General features: G+C 40.3%; 1 protein-coding gene across 2 annotated transcripts in view; it reads right to left on the bottom strand.

Annotated features, from left to right (window-relative positions):
• LOC306655186 (neuroendocrine protein 7B2) overlaps positions 1 to 24121 on the bottom strand; it is a 51005-nt gene that overhangs the window by 9740 nt on the left and 17144 nt on the right. The window contains exons 3-4 of one of the 2 annotated variants that reach the window (XM_079129565.1): positions 3360 to 3509; positions 488 to 597 (exon numbers count right to left, since the gene is read on the bottom strand). In XM_079129565.1, coding sequence (XP_078985691.1) covers positions 488 to 597; positions 3360 to 3509 — 260 coding nt within the window. Of the gene's footprint in view, positions 1 to 487; positions 601 to 3359; positions 3510 to 24121 lie in introns of both variants that reach the window. The other variant, XM_079129564.1, reaches the window with a different exon arrangement.

Below are 24121 nucleotides of genomic sequence, written 5' to 3' on the forward strand. Positions count from 1 at the left end.
TAAGGTTTATGTATGTCTGTTTCAAAGCTTGAACATCTTTTTCTCTTGATTTTGCAGAGATCCTCTCTCTTAGTCTAAAGATCAAATTTGCAAGTATTCTCAGCACATCTTTCTTTTTTTTTTTTTTTTTGAAAGATCATTTGCTTTTGACAAAATTCTGAGTAGCATGAAACACTGGTGAGACCCAAAAATGTGTTAGGACATGGGTTGTGGAGAAGATCCAAGCAGGAGTCTCTGGAGATTGTTACTGATGTGATTTTCTTTGGTTGCTGTCTCTTTGGATGAGTTTGATATGTTGCTGCCTAGATGCATGAGTGCGATTTGAAATGATAACCACTTAAAGTCCCTTTCAACCAGAGATTTCCGAAATAAATTTTCTTCTAAACAAGTTTTCTTATTTCCCTCTACCCATATTGCACATCTCTGCTATCAGTACCTTTGGGGTATCAGAACACAAAATCTACCAGCAGCTCAAAAATGAACTTACCCACTTGCCCAGGCCTGGGTAGTCATGTTCTGGGTCAAAAAGGTGCTGGTGCAACTGGAATTCTCGACTGAACTCTGCAGTGTCAGGGGTGTTTTCTAGACATCCATCATCTACTGCAAACAGCCAAAGGTTTTGAGGCATGGCCACAGCATTTATTGTTATTCAAAGAGTTAATTCATCAAAAATATCTAGACATGCTAAGGTCAAAGTCTATTCATATCAGCCACCCTAAGTCACTTTCCCCTGGTATCTAGTCTTCCTGTTAGATGGGGATTGCTTATCCCAAATTCCCAATCCTATAGCAGAGACCTGTTAGCTGTTCACCAAAACAATTTCCCTTCTATCCTCAGCACATAGCTAGGCTAATTTTTCAGTCTTGCTTTGCAATCAGGTGGAATCATATGCTGAGTTGAGGCTAATAGATAGAACATGGGCAGAAGTGATGTATTCCACTTCCAGATGTGACCCATGAGAACCTCCTATGATGCCCTACTCCACGCCCTCACCCTCCTCTGGCAGGACTTCACATGAATGAGAAATAAATTTCTATTGTGTTTAGTCACTAACATTTTTTATCTGTTATAACAGTAAATGTTTCCTCAACTAACACACTCTCATTCCTCATAACTCATTGTTTTATCTTGAGTGAGCTCTTTAGAAAACACTTCAGCATCTTTGAGAAAGTAAGTTACACAGTAACAGCGACAATCCTCAGACCGTGCTGGGTTGTGAGTGCAGTCGAAATGGCTGACACCTGAGAGTCAGACAGACCAGCGCTCAAGGGTCAGACTGCAGCTCATAAAACACAGATAGGGTTAGTACCTTGGGAAAGTTAACCTATTTCTTCATTTGTGAGATGCAAATAATCAAATACTTACCTTACAGAGTTGCTGTGAGGAAGAGATGATCATTTATTGATCATTTATGGAAGGCCAGGCACATAATAGTTTGGTAATATGTTTTAGTTCCCTCTCCAACCATCTCTCTTTAAATAGCAGTTCATTCTGTGATTGCTTTTTCAAATAAAGCATATCTTCCATTCAAACCAAAAAGAAGGTTATTCCTCCTAGGTTCTGCTTTTTTCCTACCCTCTATAATTATTAGGCATGATGTTCTAAAAGTAAATTTTTTTTTTTCCATCTCTACTGGGCTTTAGACAACAGCTTTATATAAGGGGACAGGGGAGGGACTGAATTTTTTTCAGTGTTAGAAGAGGAAAGATGGTCCCTTTTCAAAAGAAAAATGACACATCAGAGTCAATACTGAAAGGGACCTATTTTCATTAAGCCAGGTTGTCCAGCTTTTAGGACGGATCTGAAGCCTAGCAGTTTTAAGCATGCAGTTTCTCAGTTCTAACAGCATGAAGCTGGTATGGAAGTCAGCATTCTGAACAAATGTGTAGCGCACCTGTAATGGGGCCACCCTCTCTGCACAAGCTATATCTAACATCTTCATCTAGAGCAATTAATATGTAGGGAAGGGGAGCAAACAGAGAGCTCAAGCAGTCTGCAGGTGGTAGCTTGATAACCTCTTCATAATTGTTTCTCAAGTGCCTGTGAGTGGGCAGAGACTGAGACACAGAGATAAAATCCTGCTCTGAGAATATCTGGGACCTGAAAATGTGCCCCAGAATCCTCGTCATACCCTCCCCTTGCCCCTGCTCCACCCCACCCCCACCCCCGGCTTCCCTACCCCGCCCTGGAGTTTGGAGCCCTGCTGCTCTTGGCCTTTGGCAGGGGAGGGGGAGTCAAGGTTTCCCTCTTGGGCTGCTCACTGGTGCTGAGCTGTGCTGTGGTACGCTGAATTGTGCCGTGCATGATTGTCTGTGAGGCAGATCTCAAGTAAGTTCTCACAAATAGTGGTTACATTTAGCAAGTGATTTCCCTTTAGATTGCAAACTGTGATTGAACAAATGGTGTGGAATATGTTATCTTAATGGAAGGATAGCAAAATAAATGGCAGATAATCCTTGACAAGAAGTCTGGAGTCCACCTCTATCTGCTCACTTTGAATGCTCTTCTCTCAGAGTCCTAGATGTACATGACTACTGCTTGATTGCATGGGTCTTTGTTTTCCTTTTGTCAAGATAACCTAGAGCTACTCTGTATGTTTCTTTATTCTTTATTTATTTTGCTGCTCTGGGGATCAAAGCCAGGGCCTTTGTGCTTGCGAGGCAAGTGCTCTGCCACTGAGCCACATTCCCAGTCCACATTATATGTTTCCTTAAGGCTTTGGCTGTGTCATCTTTGCACAAATGAAGAGACTGGGGCTTAAGGAAGTGAAGTGAAATGCTGTAAGTGACACTAGAACTCCGATCTCTATAAAGCAGGTCTCAGACTTCAGTGTGCACCAGAATCATGAGGCTCCAGCCCCAGAGACTCTGAGTTAAAAAGTCTGAGGTAGGGTCTGAGAATTTGCATTTCTTATAAGATCTTATCTGATTTCTTATGTGACACATGCTACTGGCCCCAGAATCACACTTAAAGAACCACTACACTACAATATACCTAATCAATTTAGCAAGACCCCTGGGGACACTGCTATTTTTCCAAACACAGATTGGTCTTTCTCCCTACCCACCCAAAGCCCTAGAGGCAAATAAAGAGAACTGAAGTGGTTGAAGCCAGGCCATGATTCAGGTTTTCCTGCCACCTGGGCCAGCAGCACCACCATTAGCTCAGACACATTCAACTATTTTGGTTGTTCCATCCCAAGATGGAAGCTCTGTGCCCCAGGGAAGATGACGCCTCAATTTAAATGATAAAAGGAGCAAATACTTTCAGAGAGAGCCTGTGTTGTAGCTGGTGTTAGAATTTCTAGTTTCCTCCCAAAGCCTCTACTTTCCATGGGAACCCAAGGGTACCTCCATTACCTGTTTTTCCAACAGGACAGGGGTTTGGGGGGTCTGGGTAGCCTTGATCCTCACTGAAGTCCTTAGGAATGTTGTCACCAGTCAACTCTGCCACAATGTTGGGAATGTTGCCAAAAGGACCCAAGTGCTGCAGACCTTCATGAGCTCCACCTGTGAAGGAATCAGAAATTCATCACAGTACAATTAAATTCATTTTTAACTACTATTGATTCAGGCAAGGTGCTGTGTTCTATGCTGTGAAGAGAGAAAACCAAATAAAACAGTACCTGCTCTCTGGGGGTTTAGAAATTTAGATGCAGAAACAGACCATATGTGTGCGTGTGTGTGTGTGTGTGTGTGTGTGTGTGTGTGTGTGTGTGTGTATTCTGCACAAGACAGATTATATATGAGTTATGACAGAAATGTGAACATTATGAAATGTGAGCATTATGGAGTGTGGAAAAGGGAGAATTTCACTTGGTTGGTGGGATGGGAGAGGTTCTTGATTGAGTTGGTACTTGCATGACACCAACGGGTAGGACTCTGGAAGCTGGGCATGGATCTGGGTTGAGGGTGGGGTCAGATAGGGAGAAGGTTGCTGAAAGAAGATTCTGAGAGAAAAGGTGAAGAAAAAAGTTACTTTCATCCTGCCGCTAGCTCAACCCACTTAAAATTTGAGGCATTTATTCTGATATTTCATTTCCTTCTCAGCATATCTTTTTATACACAAAGTTTTACTCATTTTTATTTCATATGAAAGCACAAGCATCATTCCATTTGTCTGCATGGGTTCTATTCCTGCAATTATGAATGACCATGCAGTTTTTCATCCAATTGGTCTACCATGACATATTAACCATTCCCTTATTGTGAGACATTTAGTGATTCCCAGTTTGTTTTAGGCGTTTAATTTTTTCCATATTTTGGATTAATTTTCCTCAGGACAAATTCCCAGAAGTCTAATTACTGGGTTAAAGGCTATAAACATTTTTATGGCTCATGATATTGTAATGCCAAATGTTTTCCAAAAAGGAGGTACTAATTAATGAAATTCATCAACAAAAAATGAGAATGCCAGTTTTAGAACATCCTCACTAACAACTGTGTTTTATAACAATAAATTTTTATACGTTATCTGCTAATTTTATTGCAGAAAAATTTAAATTTTTATTTTTAAATGTCTGATTTTTTTCAGCTCAGTCAAATATTTGCCATGTTTATCCACTAGTTTTGATTTCTTTTTTATGACTTGTCTGTTTATGGTCTCGGAATTAAAATGTTTGTCTTATCAATTTGTACAAGCATTTTACATAATAAAGATATCAGGCCTTTGGCTGTTACAACTTTTTGCAAATATTTCCCATGTTGTCTGACTTTGAATTCTAGTCATTATTACAATATTTTACCAACATAAGTTTTTAATATTTGTTTAGTCAGACTTGTTTTTATTCTCCTTCATGATTTCTTCTTGTCCTTCTAAACTTGCAAAGTTGTTGTCCCTCCAGAGGTACTACCAACATTTGGATATTTCTTTCAGCTTTTCTATTTTTTAAATTGACTCTTTAATACATATGTTATTTATTTTGTTCTATGTAAAACAGTTAACCTATTATTCTGCCAGCATTTGTTTAAAAAAAATTCTGTCATTTCCCATTTATTTTATGCCTCCCACAAACTTCTAAGTGCCTCATACCAAAACCGTCTCAGAGCACAGGGCCCAGCAGTAAGTAAGAACAACCTACATTGATTGCATAACTTGCTTTACTATATATGTGCAAATGCATCTCAATTTCTGGACACTTTCTTGTAACCTTAATATTTTATAAGGCGCAGGTAGTTTCCTTTTCCATCAGAGAGCAGACTATTTCTTGGAAGAACTTCATATTTATCAGCTTTATTTGGGCCTGGGAGCCCCTCATAGCTGCCTTAGTGTACAACACCCTATACACAGACTCATACAAGGGAGGTCAACTCAGAATCAAAAGATGACTTGGCGAGTCTGAAATTAGAGCTCCACCTTCCACCTCCACAAGATAATCTTGCCAACTGGCCAGATTACCTGAGTTCAGCTGGCTGGAATTCTCCTTTTCTCCCTGGATGAACACAGTAACTTGCTTTTGTTATTTTGGGCTCAACCAACTCCACTTTGGATTGACACATTTCTTTCTTTGGGAATGTAAATATATTCAGTAGGATCAAGGCATGTCGTGGGAGTCATATTATCTCTATGAAGTTACTTTCATCATTCTATCTCCATTTATTATGTTTGATTGAAGTTTAACTTTAAAAAGGCAATCTTATCTTCGTTAATTCCTCCCAGCTCTCAGATTCATAAACCACCAACCAGCTGGGCTGTTTATTTCATTCATGTTTATATTTCATTGCTTTGCAATGAGAGTGGGCAGCTTGCAGAATTTCCACATTTGAAAAAAGGCATTTCTTTTGCAGAGAAATAATGTAATACATTACTATTTTTGTATATTTTCCATGTGAATAGTAGAATAAGGTATTTTATATAATCCATAAATGTCAATAATCAATTATTCAACATTTTAAATGTATTCTTTTATGTGCTTATTCATATTTTATCATAATCTGATGGCTATATGTTAAAATCTACTACTAATAATTATCTGCCAGTCTCTCATTTATTACCGTTTTCATTTTATCACTTTGATGCTGTTAGTTGGGATGTACAAGAAAATAAATTCTTCATTTTAACTACATTAGTAATTGGCTATTATTAATTCATAAAGCATACTTTCATTCATATTTCTCCTATTAGCCTACTACTCTCATTCCATTGATTTGTCATCTCTTTATTTTAACCTTTCTGTATCTTTCTGATGGTTTGTCCAATTTATACTGTAGTAGCTGCTTTCTTAGGTACTCTGGAGATATGTAATTGTTATCCCACATTAACTCAAAAGTTGCAAAGACTAAATAGACATAACAGTATACTTGGTATTGATATATTTGAAGCTTTGTATAATCTTGGCGCTGCCATTGCGCTTGCTATAGGGCATGCTCTCTGCTGTGTCAATACATGTCTCAACTTTTGAAAGCACCCTAGCATTTAGTGCCAGGAATTATCCAACTTGGCTCAAAAGTGAATGCATGTCTTAATGCCCCATTAGTAATTAATGAAGGAAGCAAACACAGTCTCCCTTATGGAAGGCCTGCCAAGGTTCTGTTTACCTGTGTGCACCAGAGCCATTAAAATGAATGCTGCACTTGTTAGGGACCAACAGATGTTTAGAACCAGGCAGATATATTAGAACACAAGCTCTTTTCAAACTTAATGACATCAAATGAAAACACACTCGCTGGGGTAGGAACTGTGGGAGATGTGTAGAAGTAAAAAAAGTTGCCCTTTGCACTCAGGAGCTGAAGATTTATAGACAACTAAGCACTTATGGAAAATAACTTGAAAATCATCTGGTTGCAGACCCAACCAAATATCAGTTATCTAGTCCATTATAATGTTTAGACGTTGTTGATCTATTAGACCTGAAGACATGTCAAAAAAATGTTATAATGCTTGGGGTGATGTTTGGTGCATTCGCCTCAACCTCCTGCACAATCTTACATCCAGATGCATTTTTAAATGATTAACTAGTTAATCAATTTAAGAAATATTTATTGAGCGTATTCTAAAAAGCAAGACTTGGACAAAGTACCAGAGTGTCAATGATGAACCATTTTCATGTGGACCCTGTTCTCAGTCTATAGTATATAGGGATACAAAAAGAAACAAACACTTGTAATGCACTTATAATGGAACCATGCCATAGCAGGATGTCACAGCTGTGTAGAGGAGAAGAATCTAGTCATTTCTAGGGCATGGAAGACGTCCTGCTAGAAGAAACATATCGATGATTTTGCAAAAGCTATAGAAGATAAAAATATGAGAGACATGGTTCCCATTTTCTAGCTGGTGGTACAGTCTAGCTGATTAAGACCAACATAGTAAACCAGTGGTGTGTAATAAGCTATACTCCCCAGTACAATTAATCATGATGTAGACGATGGATAGTGGTATAGACACTGCACAAAGTAGGTTAGAGGGAAATTAAGAAGGCCTTCTCTAAGACTGTCACTCAAATGCAGGAGTGCAGTGATGAGGATTGGAGTTAGGGTGGCCAGAGTAGCCATGCACATAAAGAGGTGAGTCAAAAGTCTGTGAAGCTGCCAGCCTATAGGTCTATTGATCTAAGAAAATAACACCATTGGTAAAGACAGGATCTTTCACCTACAGCTTGAAATTATTTCAGGTAATTAATTCTACCTCATGATGACGCCTCATTTACCTGTTCCCACCACAGCCATAGCAACCTACAGATATCTCCAGAGTAAATGGAAAATACCTAATTCTTGTCAAATAAGTTTTAAAGCCTAGTTTGGCTTCCATAAGCTTTATGTGATAAAATTGGTAGCAGGAAGCTATTTCCAAACTCTAGATATTGATTAATTGAAAGATTTTCCTTGTATGTATTGATTCATTATAAGATTTTCCTTGATTTTGTTGTCATGGCAACAAAGTTGTACTGGATTGTGATGCATAGGAGCAATTGCAGGAAGAAGGAAAAGGATACCTGAATTGGTCTGATGTGGGCTGGAGTCCTTAAATCTCTTTTTTGGCCTGTGCTGGAATACTGCATGAAAGTCTGTTAAGCTTTCAACCACATCTGGCTCCCTTCTGCATCCCCATCCTCTGCCTTTATCCCTCTCCTGATATGTCTTTTTTTTTTTTTTTTTTTTTTTTGGTGGGGGTTTACTGGGGATTGAACTCAGGGGCACTCGACCACTGAGCCACATCCCCAGCCCTAATTTGTATTTTATTTAGAGACAGGGTCTTACTGAGTTGCTTAGTGCCTCGCTGTTGCTAAGGCTGGCTTTGAACTTGTGATTGTTCTGTCTCAATCTCCCAAGCCACTGGGATTACAGGTGTGCACTGCCACCACGCCCAGCTCCTGCATATGCTTTTTAGTTTGGTGATCCAGCCAGACAGCAGACCTTGTTGGTGTCAGTCTCTCCCTAGCCTCAGTTCCCTGAGAGAGGTCTGCACCCTCTCTGCCACCCATGGACTGCTCCAGTCCCAGCACGACTCCCAGCAGCAGCCTTAAGGACACCAGTCTGAGTTCAGCACCTCCCACACTCACTTATCCAGAACAGGTATGCATTTTTCTGGTTAATTGGAATTCCTTTCAATTTCAAATCCATTTTCCTGCTTTAGTGACTTTGAAAAACTACAGCACCTAGTAAATAAAAACATGAAAAATGAATACCAAAAAACACCAAATTTTTTACCTAGCTCTGAACAACCATGAGCTTTCTGGTGTACTGGTTGAGTTTTCAGTTGTTTCTTCAAGTAAATCTGTGGTATCACACCTTATTTTTGTGCCATTTGACTGTCATAAATGTATAAGAAGCAAAATCTAAACTGAGGTTTCCAATTATAGTAATGTCTCACTCATCTCTTCATTGGGGAAGATGGTCTTCCATATAGTAACCAGATGACTGAAACAGTCCCTTTACAATCAATATTCATGCACTTAATCATTTTAAAGGAAAAATTTCACTAACAAATACCCAGGTGATGCTGACACCACTGGTCTGTGAACCATGCTTTCAGTAACAAGGGGCTAAAAAATGAGAAAACAGAGTTCATTGAAACTGAATACAAAAGAAGATTAAATTAGTTCTGAGAGCATCCTCAGTGTGTTGATCTTGCTTTACGGAATTTGCAACATCCAGTGTGGTTGCTGAAAGCCTTTTAAAAAAACCACCTGAAGCTTCAGATTAGGGAGTTGTAGCTACAGTGAAAGTCCATTGACTTAAGGCTTTACTCTGATTAAAGAGGCACTCTACATTTCACAAGAAAAGCATCCTGTGGCACCATTTGTCATTCACATGAATCTTGCAGGAATTGTAAGTAAACACCTCCCTTGCAGATATGGTCTCAAGGTACAAATGACATCCTCCACAGAGCCTGATGGCATCACACCATGATGCAAAAGCCCCTCCTGGATGGGCTGGTGAGCATAGTTTTGATAGAAGTCAAGATTGGTCTGAAATAAAGAAAATAAATCGAGCCAGATCACTCCCCACTTTACCCTTCTAGCAAAGGTTTTGGGCAATAATATGATTTCAATAGTTTCAAAGTACTTTTTAAAATGTTTGCATCAAAAATGTTCTAGTGAGTTCAGTAGGACAAGAATTACTACTCATAATTTACAAGTGAGAAAATAAATCCTGTGAGGATATAAGACCAATATACATAAATCAATAGCTTTCTTATACTCCAATAATGATTCTGCTGACAAAGAAATCAAGAAAACTACTCCATTCTCAAAAAAAAAAAAAAAAAAAAAAAAAAAACCTTAGGAATAAATCTAACTAGTGAGGTGAAAGACCTTTACAATGAAAATTAAGAAAGAAGACCTCAGAGTATGAAAAGACTTACCATGTTCATGGATAGGCAGAATTATCATCAAGATGGCCATATTATCAAAAGCAATCTACAGACTCAATGCAATGCCCATTAGATACCAAAGACATTCTTCATATCTTCATAGAACCAGAGAAAATAGTTATAGAATTCATATGGAAAAATAAAATATCCAGGATAGCCAAAACAATCCTGAACAATAAGACTGAGGCTAGAGGCATCACAATACCTAACTCAAGTTATACTACAGAGAAACAGTAACAAAAACAGCATAATACTGGCATAAAAAATACACAGTGCAATGGAACAAAATAGAAGACACAAAGACAAATCCACATAGAATTATCTGACCCTTGACAAAGGTGCCAAAAACATACATTGGGAAAAGATAACCTTTAACAAATGGTTATTCCATTTGTTAAAATGGAACCAGATATTCATCTGTATAAGAATGAAACTAGATTCTTATCTCTCGTCCTGCACAAAAATCAACTTAAACAATATCAAAGACCTAAGAATTAACTCAGAAACACTGAAACTTCTAGAAGAAAATATAGGGTTAACACTCCAACATATTGGCATAGGCACCAACTTCCATAATAACCCTCCTAAAGTTTAAGAAATAAAACCAAGAATCAATAAGTGAGATGATATCAAATTAAAAAGCTTCTGCGCAGCAAAGAAAACAATGAAGCATATAAAAAGGGAGCCTGCAGAATAGGAGAAATCTTTGCCAACTACTCTTCTGACAAGGAATTAATATCAAGAATATTTAAAAATCTCAAAAAGCTTAATAAAAAAAAATCAAATAAACCAATCAATAAATGGGCCAAAGATATAAATAAACATTTCTCAAAAGAAAAAACACAAATGTCCTACAAATATATGGAAAAAAATTCAACATCTTCAGCAATCAGAGAGATATAAATCAAAACTACACTAGGAACTCATTGCACCCTGTTAGAATGGCAAGCATCAAGAATTCAAATAGCAATAATTGCTGCAAAAGATGTGGGGGGAATGTGCAGTTATTCATTGTTGGTGAACTGCAAATTAGTATAATCACTTTAAAAAGCTATATGGAGATTCCTCAAAAGACAAGAAATGGAACCACCATATGACCCATCCTTGGTATTTATACAAAGGAACTAAAACACGCTAGTGATACATGCACACCAATGTGTATAGCATACATATAATTCACAATAGCCAAGTTATAGAACCAGCCTATGTGCCCATTGGCAGACAAATGGATTTAAGAAGTGTGGTATATATACATGATGGAGTTCTATTCAACCACAAAGAAAAATGAAATTATGTCATTATCTGGTAAATGGATGGAACTGGAGAACCTCATGCTAAGTGAGATAAGCCAGACTCAGAAAGTCAAGGGTTGAGTGTTTTCTCTCACATGTGGAAGTGAGAGGAATAAAAATGGGAATCTCATGAAAAAGGAATAAAAAATGGGGATCTCATGAAAATAGAAAGGAGAGGATCAAAAAGAAGGGAGGAAGAAAAGGAATGGGAAAGAAATGGGGAATGAAGTTGACCATATTATGCTATGGGCACGTATGAATATATCACAATGAATTTCACTTTTATATTTAACTAGAATGTGCCAATTTTAAAAGCACCATAAATAAATAGGAGGAAGATGAGTAGAATCGAGGAAGGGAATCAGAAATAAGGGGGAGGGGAGGGCAAGTGGAAGTACTAGGGATTGAAATGAAGCACATTATGTTATATGCTTTGGTGAATATCAGAATGAATCTTGCTATAAGTATAACTAAAATGCACTAATAAAAACATTTTTATAAAAGTCCTGCAAGATGGTTACTTGCCTAAGGTCACCAGAAATACGGTGCTATTTTGGAGTCTGGGATTCCAGTATTGTTTCCACTCCACAAGGCACAAGGAGAACGCCCAGGGGGCTTTATGCAGCCCATCCATACCTTTCCAGTGGGTTCCCATCTTACAAAGCTTAGCTCTAGCTCCAGAGCAACAGTTGGCAGAACCACCTGTCAGGATAATGGGGCCTCTCATGGTTTCTAGCTCAAAGGACCCAAAGTGGCAATGACCAGGGCTTTGGCTTCACACTACAGAGCCAGATACCAGCAGAACCACTCTGAGATGGGAAGCCAGCCGTCGTCCTCACTACCGTGGTTCCTTCGTGTCTGAGTGCTGGCTCACGCCAGAAGTCTGAGAGCATCCAGACAGAGCCCCTGCCCTGCAGACTTTGCCTCACAATTTGGTAACACCCTGACAAGCTTGCAGCCAGCCACATCCCATCCATACTCGCACCCCTTGCTGAGCTGTCTGTGGACTCTCGCAGCTGGGCATCAGTGCCCAACAAGAAAGGAGAATTGTGGCAGGGCAGCATGGTGCCAAGGAGCCAGTCACCCACCTCATAAAAAGGGAGTTCCGTGAGGAGAGGCTGGCACGGATTGGGCACATGCTCCTCAATACCAACCATTCAGCGGGAGGGACAGGGTCCAGCAGTTTTCACTTATGTTACCACAAACAGCAGACGCTAAAAATACACTGTGGTCTCGTCCTTCATTCCTCCAGCGAGTCTCCATAAATCATTTCTAAAGTGATGACCAGCTTTTCCTCCATTACTGGTCTGGGAGACTGAAGCAGTCAGAGAGCTCGCTCTGAGGAATGACTGCCCCTCTGGTTTTTACCTCATATTCCTTCAGAGGCTGAAGGTGCAAGGGCGAAAGCACCTGAAGAAACGAAGAAAGGAAAGGGAGAGATGGGAAGGACTTCCCAGCCCTCAGCCAGGAGAAGGGCAAAGCAAAGTGGTGCAGAGGAGGCATTTGACTTTGACGTCTCATTCCAGAGGCCACCGAGCAGGCATGGAAAGCAATGTGGCCAGTGTGGAGCACAAGGGACTAAATGGGGTCTCATCCCAGGAAACCCCAAGGGCCTTACTAAGGAAGGTCTCGCTTGCCCTGAAAATTCCTTTTTTTTTTTTTTTTCCATGAGTTGAAGTAAACCTACTTTTATGAAAAGTACAATCACTTCTCCACACCTGGAGGACTCATCAGTTGGCATCTGAATAATCCAAGCATCAGTTTCTCCTTCTTGGTGTGGCATTCAAGCACAGCCACCCAATACTGTCTCCACTGGAGCAAAGAAGACAGAGGCAAGAAGAGAGGGCAGGAGAAGGACAAGCAAGTTAGCCTTTATTAACAGGAAAAAAAATCCTGGAAGACAAGGCCCACAAGAGGGTGGGCTTTAAACTTCTGGATGTCTAATCTCCATGTTTCTGCTTTCTGCAATTCAGGTAATTCAAAGGAAAAAATAAAAGGAATTGAACAATTTCTGTACATGACCATCTCAAGACCAACTCTGTGTATTAAGACTTTTCTTTTTTGCTTCGATTCCTGCCAAGAAATCAGTCCTAAAATGCAAACACATTTATGAAAAGCAACTGTTTTCATCTACTGAGGATCCATACCCAAACCACCCTTTTTATATAAAAGAAACTTCTGTAACTTCCTGTTATAAGGGCCCTGAATTCAGGTCCACCTTCTGCCACATTGTGATTCTAATTTCCTCCCAGTCTTGCTGCATCTCCCTTACCTCATTTTTTAACCTGGGGATAACCTGCTTGTGGGAGAACCAAATCAGATACTGCATATCAAGTGCTTACCTCAGTGCCTGGTATGTAGTAAGCACTCAATAAATGCCAGCTACTTTTATTATCCGAACAATTTCCTAACAGATGATTAACAGAGCACAAATCCTACATATTTTTTTATTCTGATCACAGTGTAGGAGTTGGGATCTTGAGCAACTCAAAAGCTTCTTTTGTTAATACCTGTGACTCCTTATCAATTTAAAACTAAATAATTAAATTCATATTTGAGCTCGAACTTTTCTTTTTTGTCAGGGCAGGCCTCCCCCATCCCAACACAGGTGGCATAATTTCTTCTCTCAAGGAGCTTGCCTTCTAGTTAAAGGGGACAAAATATGTAAGTGCCAGTTTGTTGAAAGTGACCATGAGCACATAGAAGAGAAATACCTCTCCCAGAATGAGAGAATGAGCTCACAACCCTTTAGACATGGAGATAGTGGCCTGGACTCCTCCTCTCTGTGAGTGGAAGCTGTTCAGAATGGCAAGGGCTTATGTTGCAATACACACATTCTCCAAACTCATGACATGTGACCCCAAAGCACACAGCACTTAGCAATTGAGAAAAACAATGGAATGATTCTATCTATGGTGAACTGGTTTGTTCCTTGATTTGCCTCAGGGCAGGGGGCTGGCAGGGCAGTGTACTAGACTTGTGCTCCAAGTTGGAGCCTGGTCCCACATAGCCCACAGGGCAAACGCCCCATCACTGGTTCATCTTGTCCCTATGGACGATCTGAATTGGGGTGAGCCTTGGCAAATGAGCAAAGCGCAACCCATTGTTCAGATAGCTCGCTTGAAAGGCATTTGTTTTCATTCCTCTTCTTTCTTCTTTGGCCTTCCCCTCACCCCCAACCCAAGGATCTAAAAAACTCAGGCTCCTTCGGGACCGAGGGCAGCATTATCATCATCTATTGGAGGCACGCGAAGAGTGGAGGCAGAAACGCAGTCTTCAGCATACAGCATTTGCAGCTTTCACATCTACATGTGGTCCCAATTTAGGATCACAAGCAGAGTTGTTTATTTTAGAAAAGCTTTTTAGTTCACTTTTAAGGTATTTTGCTTAGGCATTGCTTGCTTTTCAAAAGGAGAAAATGTGTATTTTTTTCCAAAGTGTGTTTGTTTTGGCTGTTTACTCATTTGCAAAAGTTCAAATTTTATTCTATGAGTCGAACCAATTTCCCTGCAACCACCACAAGCCCCGCCCCTCCCTGACACATACACAAATCCATAGAATAAAATACAGTAATTTGGAAGTAAGGCATTTTGGAGATAGTTGCAAATCTAACAAGTTCTGGAGGGGGAAAAAAAAGCTATTTCAAATAGGTAGTTTGCAATAGTACTTCCGGCTCCTTAATATACAGCCCTTATTTGCTGCCTGAAATGAAGTCTTAACCCATCAATTTACAGGAGGTCAAGTGTGTCTTCATGCTGAGGTTAAGACCCATTTTAGGTCCTTTAAAAACTATTCTCTGATTCTTGCTGAAATTATATGATCTAGCTGGGGATGAGAGTGGAGTTTAGTTGAGGTATCCCTTATTGAAAAAGCTGAAAAAGTAATAAAAACAAAATTGTGGTATTGGTTGAAATCAGTGCCATGATGAACCCTGCAGGGGATTTCTCTGGGTAAGGTTCTCTACCAACATGACGATGAGTGCCAATTAACTTGTGGTTCTCTGCTCCTGTGAAATAAATCTGCACCTTACAGAACTTATTAGGCGATGAATTTAAAGTAGTTATTTCAAGAACAGGAATTCCAGGCCCTCTGTTTTATCAAATAAAAAGACAAGCATGATGTGGCTTAGTGGTAGAGCACTTATCTAGCATGCTCAAGGGCTGGGATCCAATTCCCCAGCACTGCAAAAAGACAGGCACTGTTGGGTGTAGGCTCTGTGAGGTCTTAGGTAAGGAGAAAGGGTAACTGGAGTGACTGTTCTGGTAGGCGGTCAGAAATCAACAAACACAGGACCTCAGAGCCCAAACCACAGCCAGGCAAAGGTTAAGAAGTTCATAAATAATCAGTGGTCAGGGATCCGAGGGATGGCTTCCAACACAAAGGCAGAGATATGTGGAAGCTTGGTAAATAGGGAAGTATAGATGGGTTAGCCAGCAGATGAATTCAGACAAGACTCCATGGGAGAGGAGGTGACCCTCTGTTCCAGACTCAAAGTTCTTCAATGGTCTCTATCAAGTCAGAGGAAGCAGGCTAGTGGGAAACAGCTACAGAGAAGGCAAGAAGATGTGCCCATCCTGGCTGGGAAGGAGGCGGGAGGTGGCAGGACCTGATGCTGACAGTCCCCTCTCTGAGATTCAGCACTGATCAGAGGAGCAGCACTAGCACAGGCTGGGAGGTACATGGTTTAAGTATGTAATTATTCCATCACGTCAGTCCCCTACCTGTGTCTGCAGTCTAAGCAGGGGGACTCAATTTAGGTCAAGGAAGCCATGGAAAAGAACATTTTCTCACTCAACCTTACAAATTGGTACCTGCATTATCAGTCTCCTATTTCCCTTGCTCCATCCAAAGCTGCCATCAATAGCTAGAATAGACATTTGTTTTGGACAAACTGACCTTCTTGTAGGACATGCTTTTCTGTGTCTGAGTTTCTAGTAGTCATTACTTTAAAAAAAAATCCAGCCTGAGGAGGGGAGGGTATATGGCTGGAAGGAGAAAGGATGCTCAGAATAGATACTCCATGAACCTCTGGTAATGCTTTTCTGGACTGTATTCCCACCTCACACAAATATTCTCCATTTGCTACTTTTGTATCTATGTAATTGCTGCCTATTGATAGTAATTAAGAATATAACAAAAACAAAACAAAAAATGCTTGACTAGCCACTAAGAATCTCTTGTATGTCAAGCCCCATACGTGGAGCTGGGATTCAATGACACATTGTAGGAGACAGATTCAAGTGGGTCACATAGCTGTGTGGAAACCACAAGAAATTCATACCATAGCTGATAGAAGAGGGACATCGGGTAACACATAACATCCGGTAAAGCATCCCATGCAGACATTGAAAATATATAATTTTTTTCTGAACCATAAAAGAGGCAATCTCCCTTGCCCACACATGATAGTAGAGTTAAAGAAAGCATAAGTAATTAAAATTCATAAATAACCCCAGTCTTATATTTAAGGTTGGCTTCAACCTCTATTTCCCACCTCAAATTTTAACTAGAACTACTGATGAGAAAACATGTTGGTGTGAGAAAATTTCAGTCTCTATAAATTATTTTGGAAAAGTATATAGAAGCACCATTTGATAGAAATATAATGTGAGCCTCATACATGATTTTAAATTGTCTACTAACCTCATTTCAAAAAATTAAAAATACCTGACATTAAATTTAATAAGTTTATTTTACTTATCCCAACATATCCAAATTATTGTCATTTCAACATGTATTTGATATGAAAAATTACAATGAGATATTTTGCATGTTTTCAAAATATAGTGCTTAGTTTTTGCTTGTAGCCCAACACAATTTAAACCAGACATATTTTGAGTGCTTAGGAGCCACATGGGGCTAGTGATGAACATACTGGATGGACAGGAGTTTCAGCTTAGTGACCCAAAGTGCAGTCTCTGCAAACCAGTTGCCTCAGTTTGAATGTTGGTCCCAGATACTGGCTGCATGACCATGTCTATAAAATGATGACACAAATAATTTCAACCATAAGAGGCTGACATGAGATTAAAATATAAAATAGTCCTTTTAAGGCTTTCTTGTGAATTGTAGAAAAATATAGGTGTTTAATGAAAGTTAGCTGTGGTCATTATTTTATACTTCATGAGCTCTGTAGAAGTTAAAAAACGTAGGTGATCCTGAACAAGTTATCTTCTCTATTAAGCAGGGGCGATGATAATTCTTCAATGAGAAGATTGGTACAAGAATAGCACTGAATAAATATTCTCTTCTTTTCCCTTGGATTTGGGTGTCCATGAATAGAGAAACAGCCAAAGGACCAGCTGAGTGGGGATGGAAGTAGATCTGGGTAACTAGCAATCTGGGTAGACCCAAGGTAACTGTGGGGAAAGCAAACATCCAGGTGGCTCCAGCCAGCTCCCAGTTTCTGTCATGGTCCCTTCCCTAGAGCTATGTTCTGCCCTGTTCCACAGGCTGTTAGAGTGTGCCCGTGCATCTTCGAGGGTGCATTCCTATGTATGCCGTCGTTAGCATTTTAAAGCCAGAGACTGATCAATTCCCTTGTGTTGATAATGGGTAAAATGTAGGAAAGAGAAGGCCAATTATTTTATTAGAAGATTCAAAATCTCTAATGGCTATGATTTTTATTGCTTCCTACTCAGGTTTTTTTTTTTCCTTTCATTGTTAATGGCTCATACACAATTTTGAGAAGGAAAACTCAAACTTTTTAATTAAAACCATATCCTAAATACCCTTCTGCTCCTCTGCATACTTGTTTATTTTTTTTCCTTAGAATTGATTTGTTAAGAGTTTTGGAATTACCGGGGAAGAGTTTTTGAGGATGTTTGAAATCCATGATTCAAAACAGGGAGGGACACCCCAGCGATGGGATTGGTATGACATCAGAATCTACCAGCCGCTCCTCAAACTGCGGGCTCTGGAACCCTCTGCCCTGCATTTCAAGGGACTATTGTAAACTATTTAAGTGCTTTAAGGTTTCAGGAGGCTCATTTCCGAGTGACAGTAAAACTGCCATGAGAAGCCATGAGCCTGGGACGACACCAGAGCACAGTCATCCCTCCCAGCAGTCCAAAGGAAATTCTGATCAGAGGACAGTGCTTGGTTTTACCTTAAGGGACTCTGAATTCACAGCTCTGAGTCCCCTCTCCTCCACAGGGATTCAATAAAACTAAGGGTAACAATAGAAACATGAAATAAAGCAAACATAATAAAAACCCCTCAACTAACCTAGCTCCCCTCTTGAGCCTAGATGTCTCTATCTTTCAGAAAGTGGCAGAAATAAGGTTTTAAAAGAAAAAAGATAATGCTAATGTGATTATTTAAACAAACAAATAAAGATGTTGTTTTACCAAATGGAAATAAAATACATTCTTTGAGAATAGGTGCAGATAATTCAGATTACACTTGTTTTTCTAATTCGTTCAGTGGCATTAGACACAGTTTGGGAAGAAGTGGTCCTGATGTATAAAAGCACTTTAATGTGTCATTTCAAGTCCATGACTTGAGATTTAAGGGAGATTTTTTTGGGTGAGTCAATCGCAAAAATGTCATGTAAATCTTGAAAAATTTTTAATCCATAAACCCTGAAGGGTTTTACTCATGACAACAGCCACTTCCCTCTGATAGGTAGAGTAAGAAGGATAACTATGAGAAGAAGATTTTCCGAGGCCAAAACTGGAGACACAAATAGAGACAGGCCCCTCAGCCATCCCTGATCTAGACCACGGTGGGGAATGGAGCGTGGCGGCCATCTCTGCCTTCCGGCCTCATCTCCCGGGTTAGTCAGTAGCCTCCTGACTTCGCAGTTCCTTCAGTATTCCTTATGTAACAGGTGCACATCACTATGTTGATGGAAAGGTCTCCATTCTGTGAGGTGGAGGTGACTAAATGGTACTTGGAAAGACAAGTATTATGTAGCAAATAAAAAATCTAGCAGAACTCACATGTGTTCTCATTATTGTTCTAAAAGGTGGATTTACAAAAAAGTGAATGACTCCTTCATTTGTATAGCCCATTTCCAAGGTTCTACATCTAATTTTTTAGTTTTCGTTTTATACTGCTTTTTATTTGGGGGTACCAGGGAATGAACCCAGGGGCACTTAACAACTGAGTAACCTCCCCTGCTCCCCTCACTTTTTTTTTTCCTGAGACAGGGTCTCACTAAGTTGCTTAGGGTTGCTGAGGCTGGCCTCAAATTTGCGATCCTTCTGTCTCCACATAGCTGGGATTACAGGCATGGGCCACCACCCCTGGTCTTATATTATTTTCTTAAAGAGGGCTTCCAAATTGCATAAGTTTCAGGCCTCACCAAATTTGAATCTGCTTTGGGTTGTTCTTAAAAGTCATATGTGAACACCATCTTAGATTCTTTATCTGTCATTATTTTAACTCTTACCCATCCAAAGGAAGTATAGGTCAATTAACTCTGCAAACATGGACAAATAAGGCCAGGGTTTCCTCATTTCTAAAAATAAAAGGTGATTGAATATGATTCCCCAGATCCCAAAAGAGAGGGATGGAGGCAAGTAAGACAGTGAGAAAAGAGGAGGCAGAGGCTGCGACTCCCGGTCCTAGTGCTGGACACTATCAACAGCTGGTGTGTGCCCTTCAGTGAAGAGCTGTACGGGGGCCTCTACTATTTTCTCTACTGTGAAATGAGACAAACAAGACACCTCTCTAAACACTCATATTGTCCCTTTATAATCTGTGCAGCATGTCACATTTCCATTCTCTCTGGATGCTCATGGTGCCATAGGAATTGGCAATGGAATATCCTGGTGAGATTCAGACAAAGTATTCTTCCTACTATACCACACTGAGATATTTGCCAGCTGAATGTTAAATAAGGTTGATGTCATTGGTTTTGATGGCCTCAGTCAAAGATGCTCAGTCAAAGACGACAATCTGACATGAACCAGCATTGCAGCCTGCACAAGAGGTACTAGATTTGAAGTTGGGGCAGATACAACTAGTGTACAGGGAAAAGTCATCTTCTCATACCTCCATTCAAAACCAGTTTTCCTTTTCTTCACCATTTGATTCCTACTGCTGACAGCCAAGCAATCACCAGAATCACCAGAAGCACAAAAAAAAAAAAAAAAAAAAAAAGTCTGCCCAGAATTACCATATTTGAATTCTTGGAGATTTGGGCCAGGACAATTTCAATTTAAAAGTTTCCCAGGTGATTCTGATGATCCATTAAGGTAGGGGAAATCACTATTGTAGGTAGATTTTTCTGTTCTAACAGCCTGGAAATGCTACATTACTTGAAATAGTCTGTCTGTTTAGCTACCCTGATGCCTCCTGCCACAAAATCAGGCTGGGCTAGTATTGGTGAAGGCAAGAAATAACAGTCAGAAAACAGCCCTGTCACAGAAAACCACCTATTGTCTGATTCCATTTATAAGAAATGTCAAAAATAACAAATTCAAGAACACAGAAAGATTAGAGATTGAGGGGAAGAGAAAAGGGAGCAAAGATGGGGGGATGGTTTAGGGGAGGCAGTTTCTTTTCGAGGTGATAAAAATGTTCTAAAATTGGTTGTTGTGATGTGAATATACTAAAACCCAGGAGACTGTCTACTCAAGACTAGTGCATTGTATAATATGTAAACTATACCCACAAAATCATCATACAAAAATTTTTTAAAAGCCCTAACTTTCCTTTCCCTCTCCACACATATACACAGGTGTACCATGTCAACTCACTATCATTGCAGGTTAATTACAAATTAACCCAGCCAGTGACTGTCTTAGGTGTGTGAATGGCACTCACTCACCCACCTCTCTCATCTTAGGACCACTCCCTGGCAGCCTCCTCTAGTCTTCCTGCGCGAGAAATCAAACCATCCCGGGCCGATGGCGCCACCTGCTGGCCGACACAGGAACTCCTGGCAGATCCCTCTGCACTACCTCCTCTGCGGCCCTCTGAGGACCTCACACACAAGTCGTTCTTCCCTTTCCTCTAACCACAGCCCGGTTATCTCTATTTAGGTAATCTCCAATTTATACAGAATCCCCTTGCATCTCTTCTCCCATGTCTTGCCCCAAGTCATCTTGTTAACGAACTTCATTTGTAAGTCTGCATGTGAAAATGCAAAGTACAAAGTCTTAAAGTGGTTAGGTACATTCAAACCTAATAAAGAGTTGTTCATCTTGTTGACAAATATTTGAGAATAAGTAAAATAAATATCTATGTGATAGGTGGAAAAATGTTTTGTTTTGTTGGTAATCAAATAAATACAAACATAATCAATGAGCCTGTCGAACTGAAAAAAAAAAATATTAAAGTTCACATCCATACATAATAAGTGAGACAAGCTGCCCATGAACAGAGAAAACAGTTACACTGGTTCAACATTCACAGAGAGCAATCTGATAGTTGGTTGGATATGGAATCTTAAAAATATGCAAAGACTAGATCCAACTACTCTTTTCATAGAAATATAGATCCTAGAGGATTTAGCAAGAGTCTACATAAAGTTTTATATGCGATATGTTCACTGAAGCAATGTTTATGATGGAGGTAAATCGGAAAAACTCTAAATGTCCAATATTTGGGGAATACTGAAGTAAACCATGGTACACACATGTAATAGGATATAAGCCAGTTGCTAAAAATAATTACATTGATTTGTTATGATACAGGAAAAGGCCCTGCTATAATATTAAGTATAAAAATGCAGATAAAAGTATTTACAGCGTGAATTTTAAAGTTACATATATACAAAGAGGAAAAAGAAAAAGAAAAACTGCACATGTGCATATAAAGAGACTAACTAGAAGAAAACAAAACCAAATGTTGGAAGAAGTCACCTCTGGATAGTAAGATTATAAAGGATCTTTATTTTTTTTCTAAATGGTTCACAACAGCTTTTATTACTTTCATAGTTAGAAAAAATACTTAAACATAATTAACCCATAGTATCCTTAAAGGTACCCAAAATGTACTTCAGAAAGTGCAATGGCAAAAAATAAATAAATGAATAAAGCCCCAGACCAATGGTTTTCAACAGAAGGTGATTTTGACCCATGGGGGACATTTGACAACATCTAGAGACATTTTTGGTTGTCCGAATTTGGAGGGAGTCTACTAGCGTCTCTGGAGGGCAGAGGCCAAGAATGCAGCCCCCTCAGCAGAGAATTTTCCAGCCCAAATGCCAAAAGTGCTGAGAGCATAAAACTTACTCAAATCAAACACACACAATTCAAATCCAGATTCCAAGCCTCTTAGCTGTCCAATCTGGGCATGTTGCTCACCCACTCTACCCTTAAGATTTCCCTTATAAAACAGAATCATCCACATGGGATTTCTGAGAATGAAATAGTAACCTATGTCTGGCACAGAAACCATCAATTCCCTTCCCTGAAAATACTATTACTCAATTTTGTGTGCCCTTTTCTAGGTAGTAGTGTTTCTTATCCTTTTCATTATATCTCAATTATCCATTTCGAATATAATGTTGAAGACAGGTAAGTTTTGAGGTACTCCCCCCCAGATTCTAGAGTTTCCATATCAGATCGATAGAATGAAGGAGAAAAAAAAAAAAAAAAACCCTTGGTCCTACAATACCAATTACCAAACTGCCATGGAGCCACGTTCTAGGTACAAATGTGATGTAAGTGAAAAGCTGATCTCCTCCAGGAGGTCTGCCTTGCAGGCGACAGGCTGCATGGAGAGCTTCTGAGAGGGGTGGGAAGGTGTCACATGAGCCTCTCTCATCATCCACCAAAGCTCCACACCAATGATCTGGGCTCATACATGCATTGGAGTGCTGGCATTTTCCCCTAAATCTGCTTCTAGACATGGCAAATGGCTCAGAAAGAGCAGACCTTGAAACCCAAGAGACCCTGATTCTTACTGCTTCTCCATCAGAGCAGTGTGGGTGCTTCCTGAAAGAGCAGCAGGACATCCTGCCAGTTGTCTCTCAGCCCCTTTGGCTGTGGGTCATTTACACATGCCCCTGGATGCCCTCCCAGAGCAGGAGCAAGGGAGGTGATCTGACCCTAACTGGGGCATGGACACACTGAGGCAGGGTCAGGTGAAGTCCTGGCTGGGTAGGCAAGCTGCAGAAGGGGGCTGCATGGGTGCTGAGAACTCACTCCTGTCACAGCCTCGGAGCTGGCGAGCTAGGAGTCAGCTGACCACTCCCTGCCTGCAGGCACGTCTTACTTGTCTGAGGTCCAGACCCCCAGGCACCAAAACTCTGCCTGTAAAAAAGGCCAGAGGCACTTACCAGACTCCAGTGTGCTGTATACAGACCTAGTTAAACGAGAGCCAGCTGCCAAAAACTATTGACTGACCACGCATGCAAAAAATTTTAAAAAATAAAATAAATAAAATCCTCAAAATCCTCCCAAATCAGAATAATGTATCATACAGTGTCAGAATAACTACCCGTTCCCCCTTTGGAAGCATTTCCAGACAATAGCACCTGCGTTGCTGCCATGTTTTTACACACTTCAGTGACCAAGGACTATTCAGAGTCTGGACAAACTCAGAAAATGGTCCCTCCCATCATCTGCTGAAGGATAAAGAAAGTAAAGAAAGCTGGAGATGAAGAGGAGAACCTCTGGTTCCATTCAGGAGATGACAGGCACGGGTGCTTGGTGGTTGACAGCAAAGGAGTCCCTCCCAGCAGGCCAACCCGTCCCCGCTGGCATGGGAGGAAGACGTTAGTCACTCACATTTTATCCAAACTGTGCGGGGCTTGTTGACACAGACCTGCTGAGCTGTGTACATAAAAAATGGCATCAGGAAGGTGCCCTGGCCCTGGGCCTCTCGGCAGGCCAGGCCAGTAGACTGGTTGTCCTTGCAGCCATAATCTCTGCCTCATGCAAAGAAAACTTGGAGAGGCTAATGGGCGAAATGACGAGCAGTGCCCCGAGCTCCCTACTGGAAAGGCCATTGCCACAGTCATTTTAGCCACTGGGTAAGAGTCACTCTGTCGCAGTCAGGTCAATGTCAGTGGGAAACTTCTCTTCCCACTGCAAGACAAACCACCACCACCACCACCC

This window comes from Sciurus vulgaris, assembly GCF_902686455.1.
Source record: "Sciurus vulgaris genome assembly, chromosome: 2".
Taxonomy (NCBI): domain Eukaryota; kingdom Metazoa; phylum Chordata; class Mammalia; order Rodentia; family Sciuridae; genus Sciurus; species Sciurus vulgaris.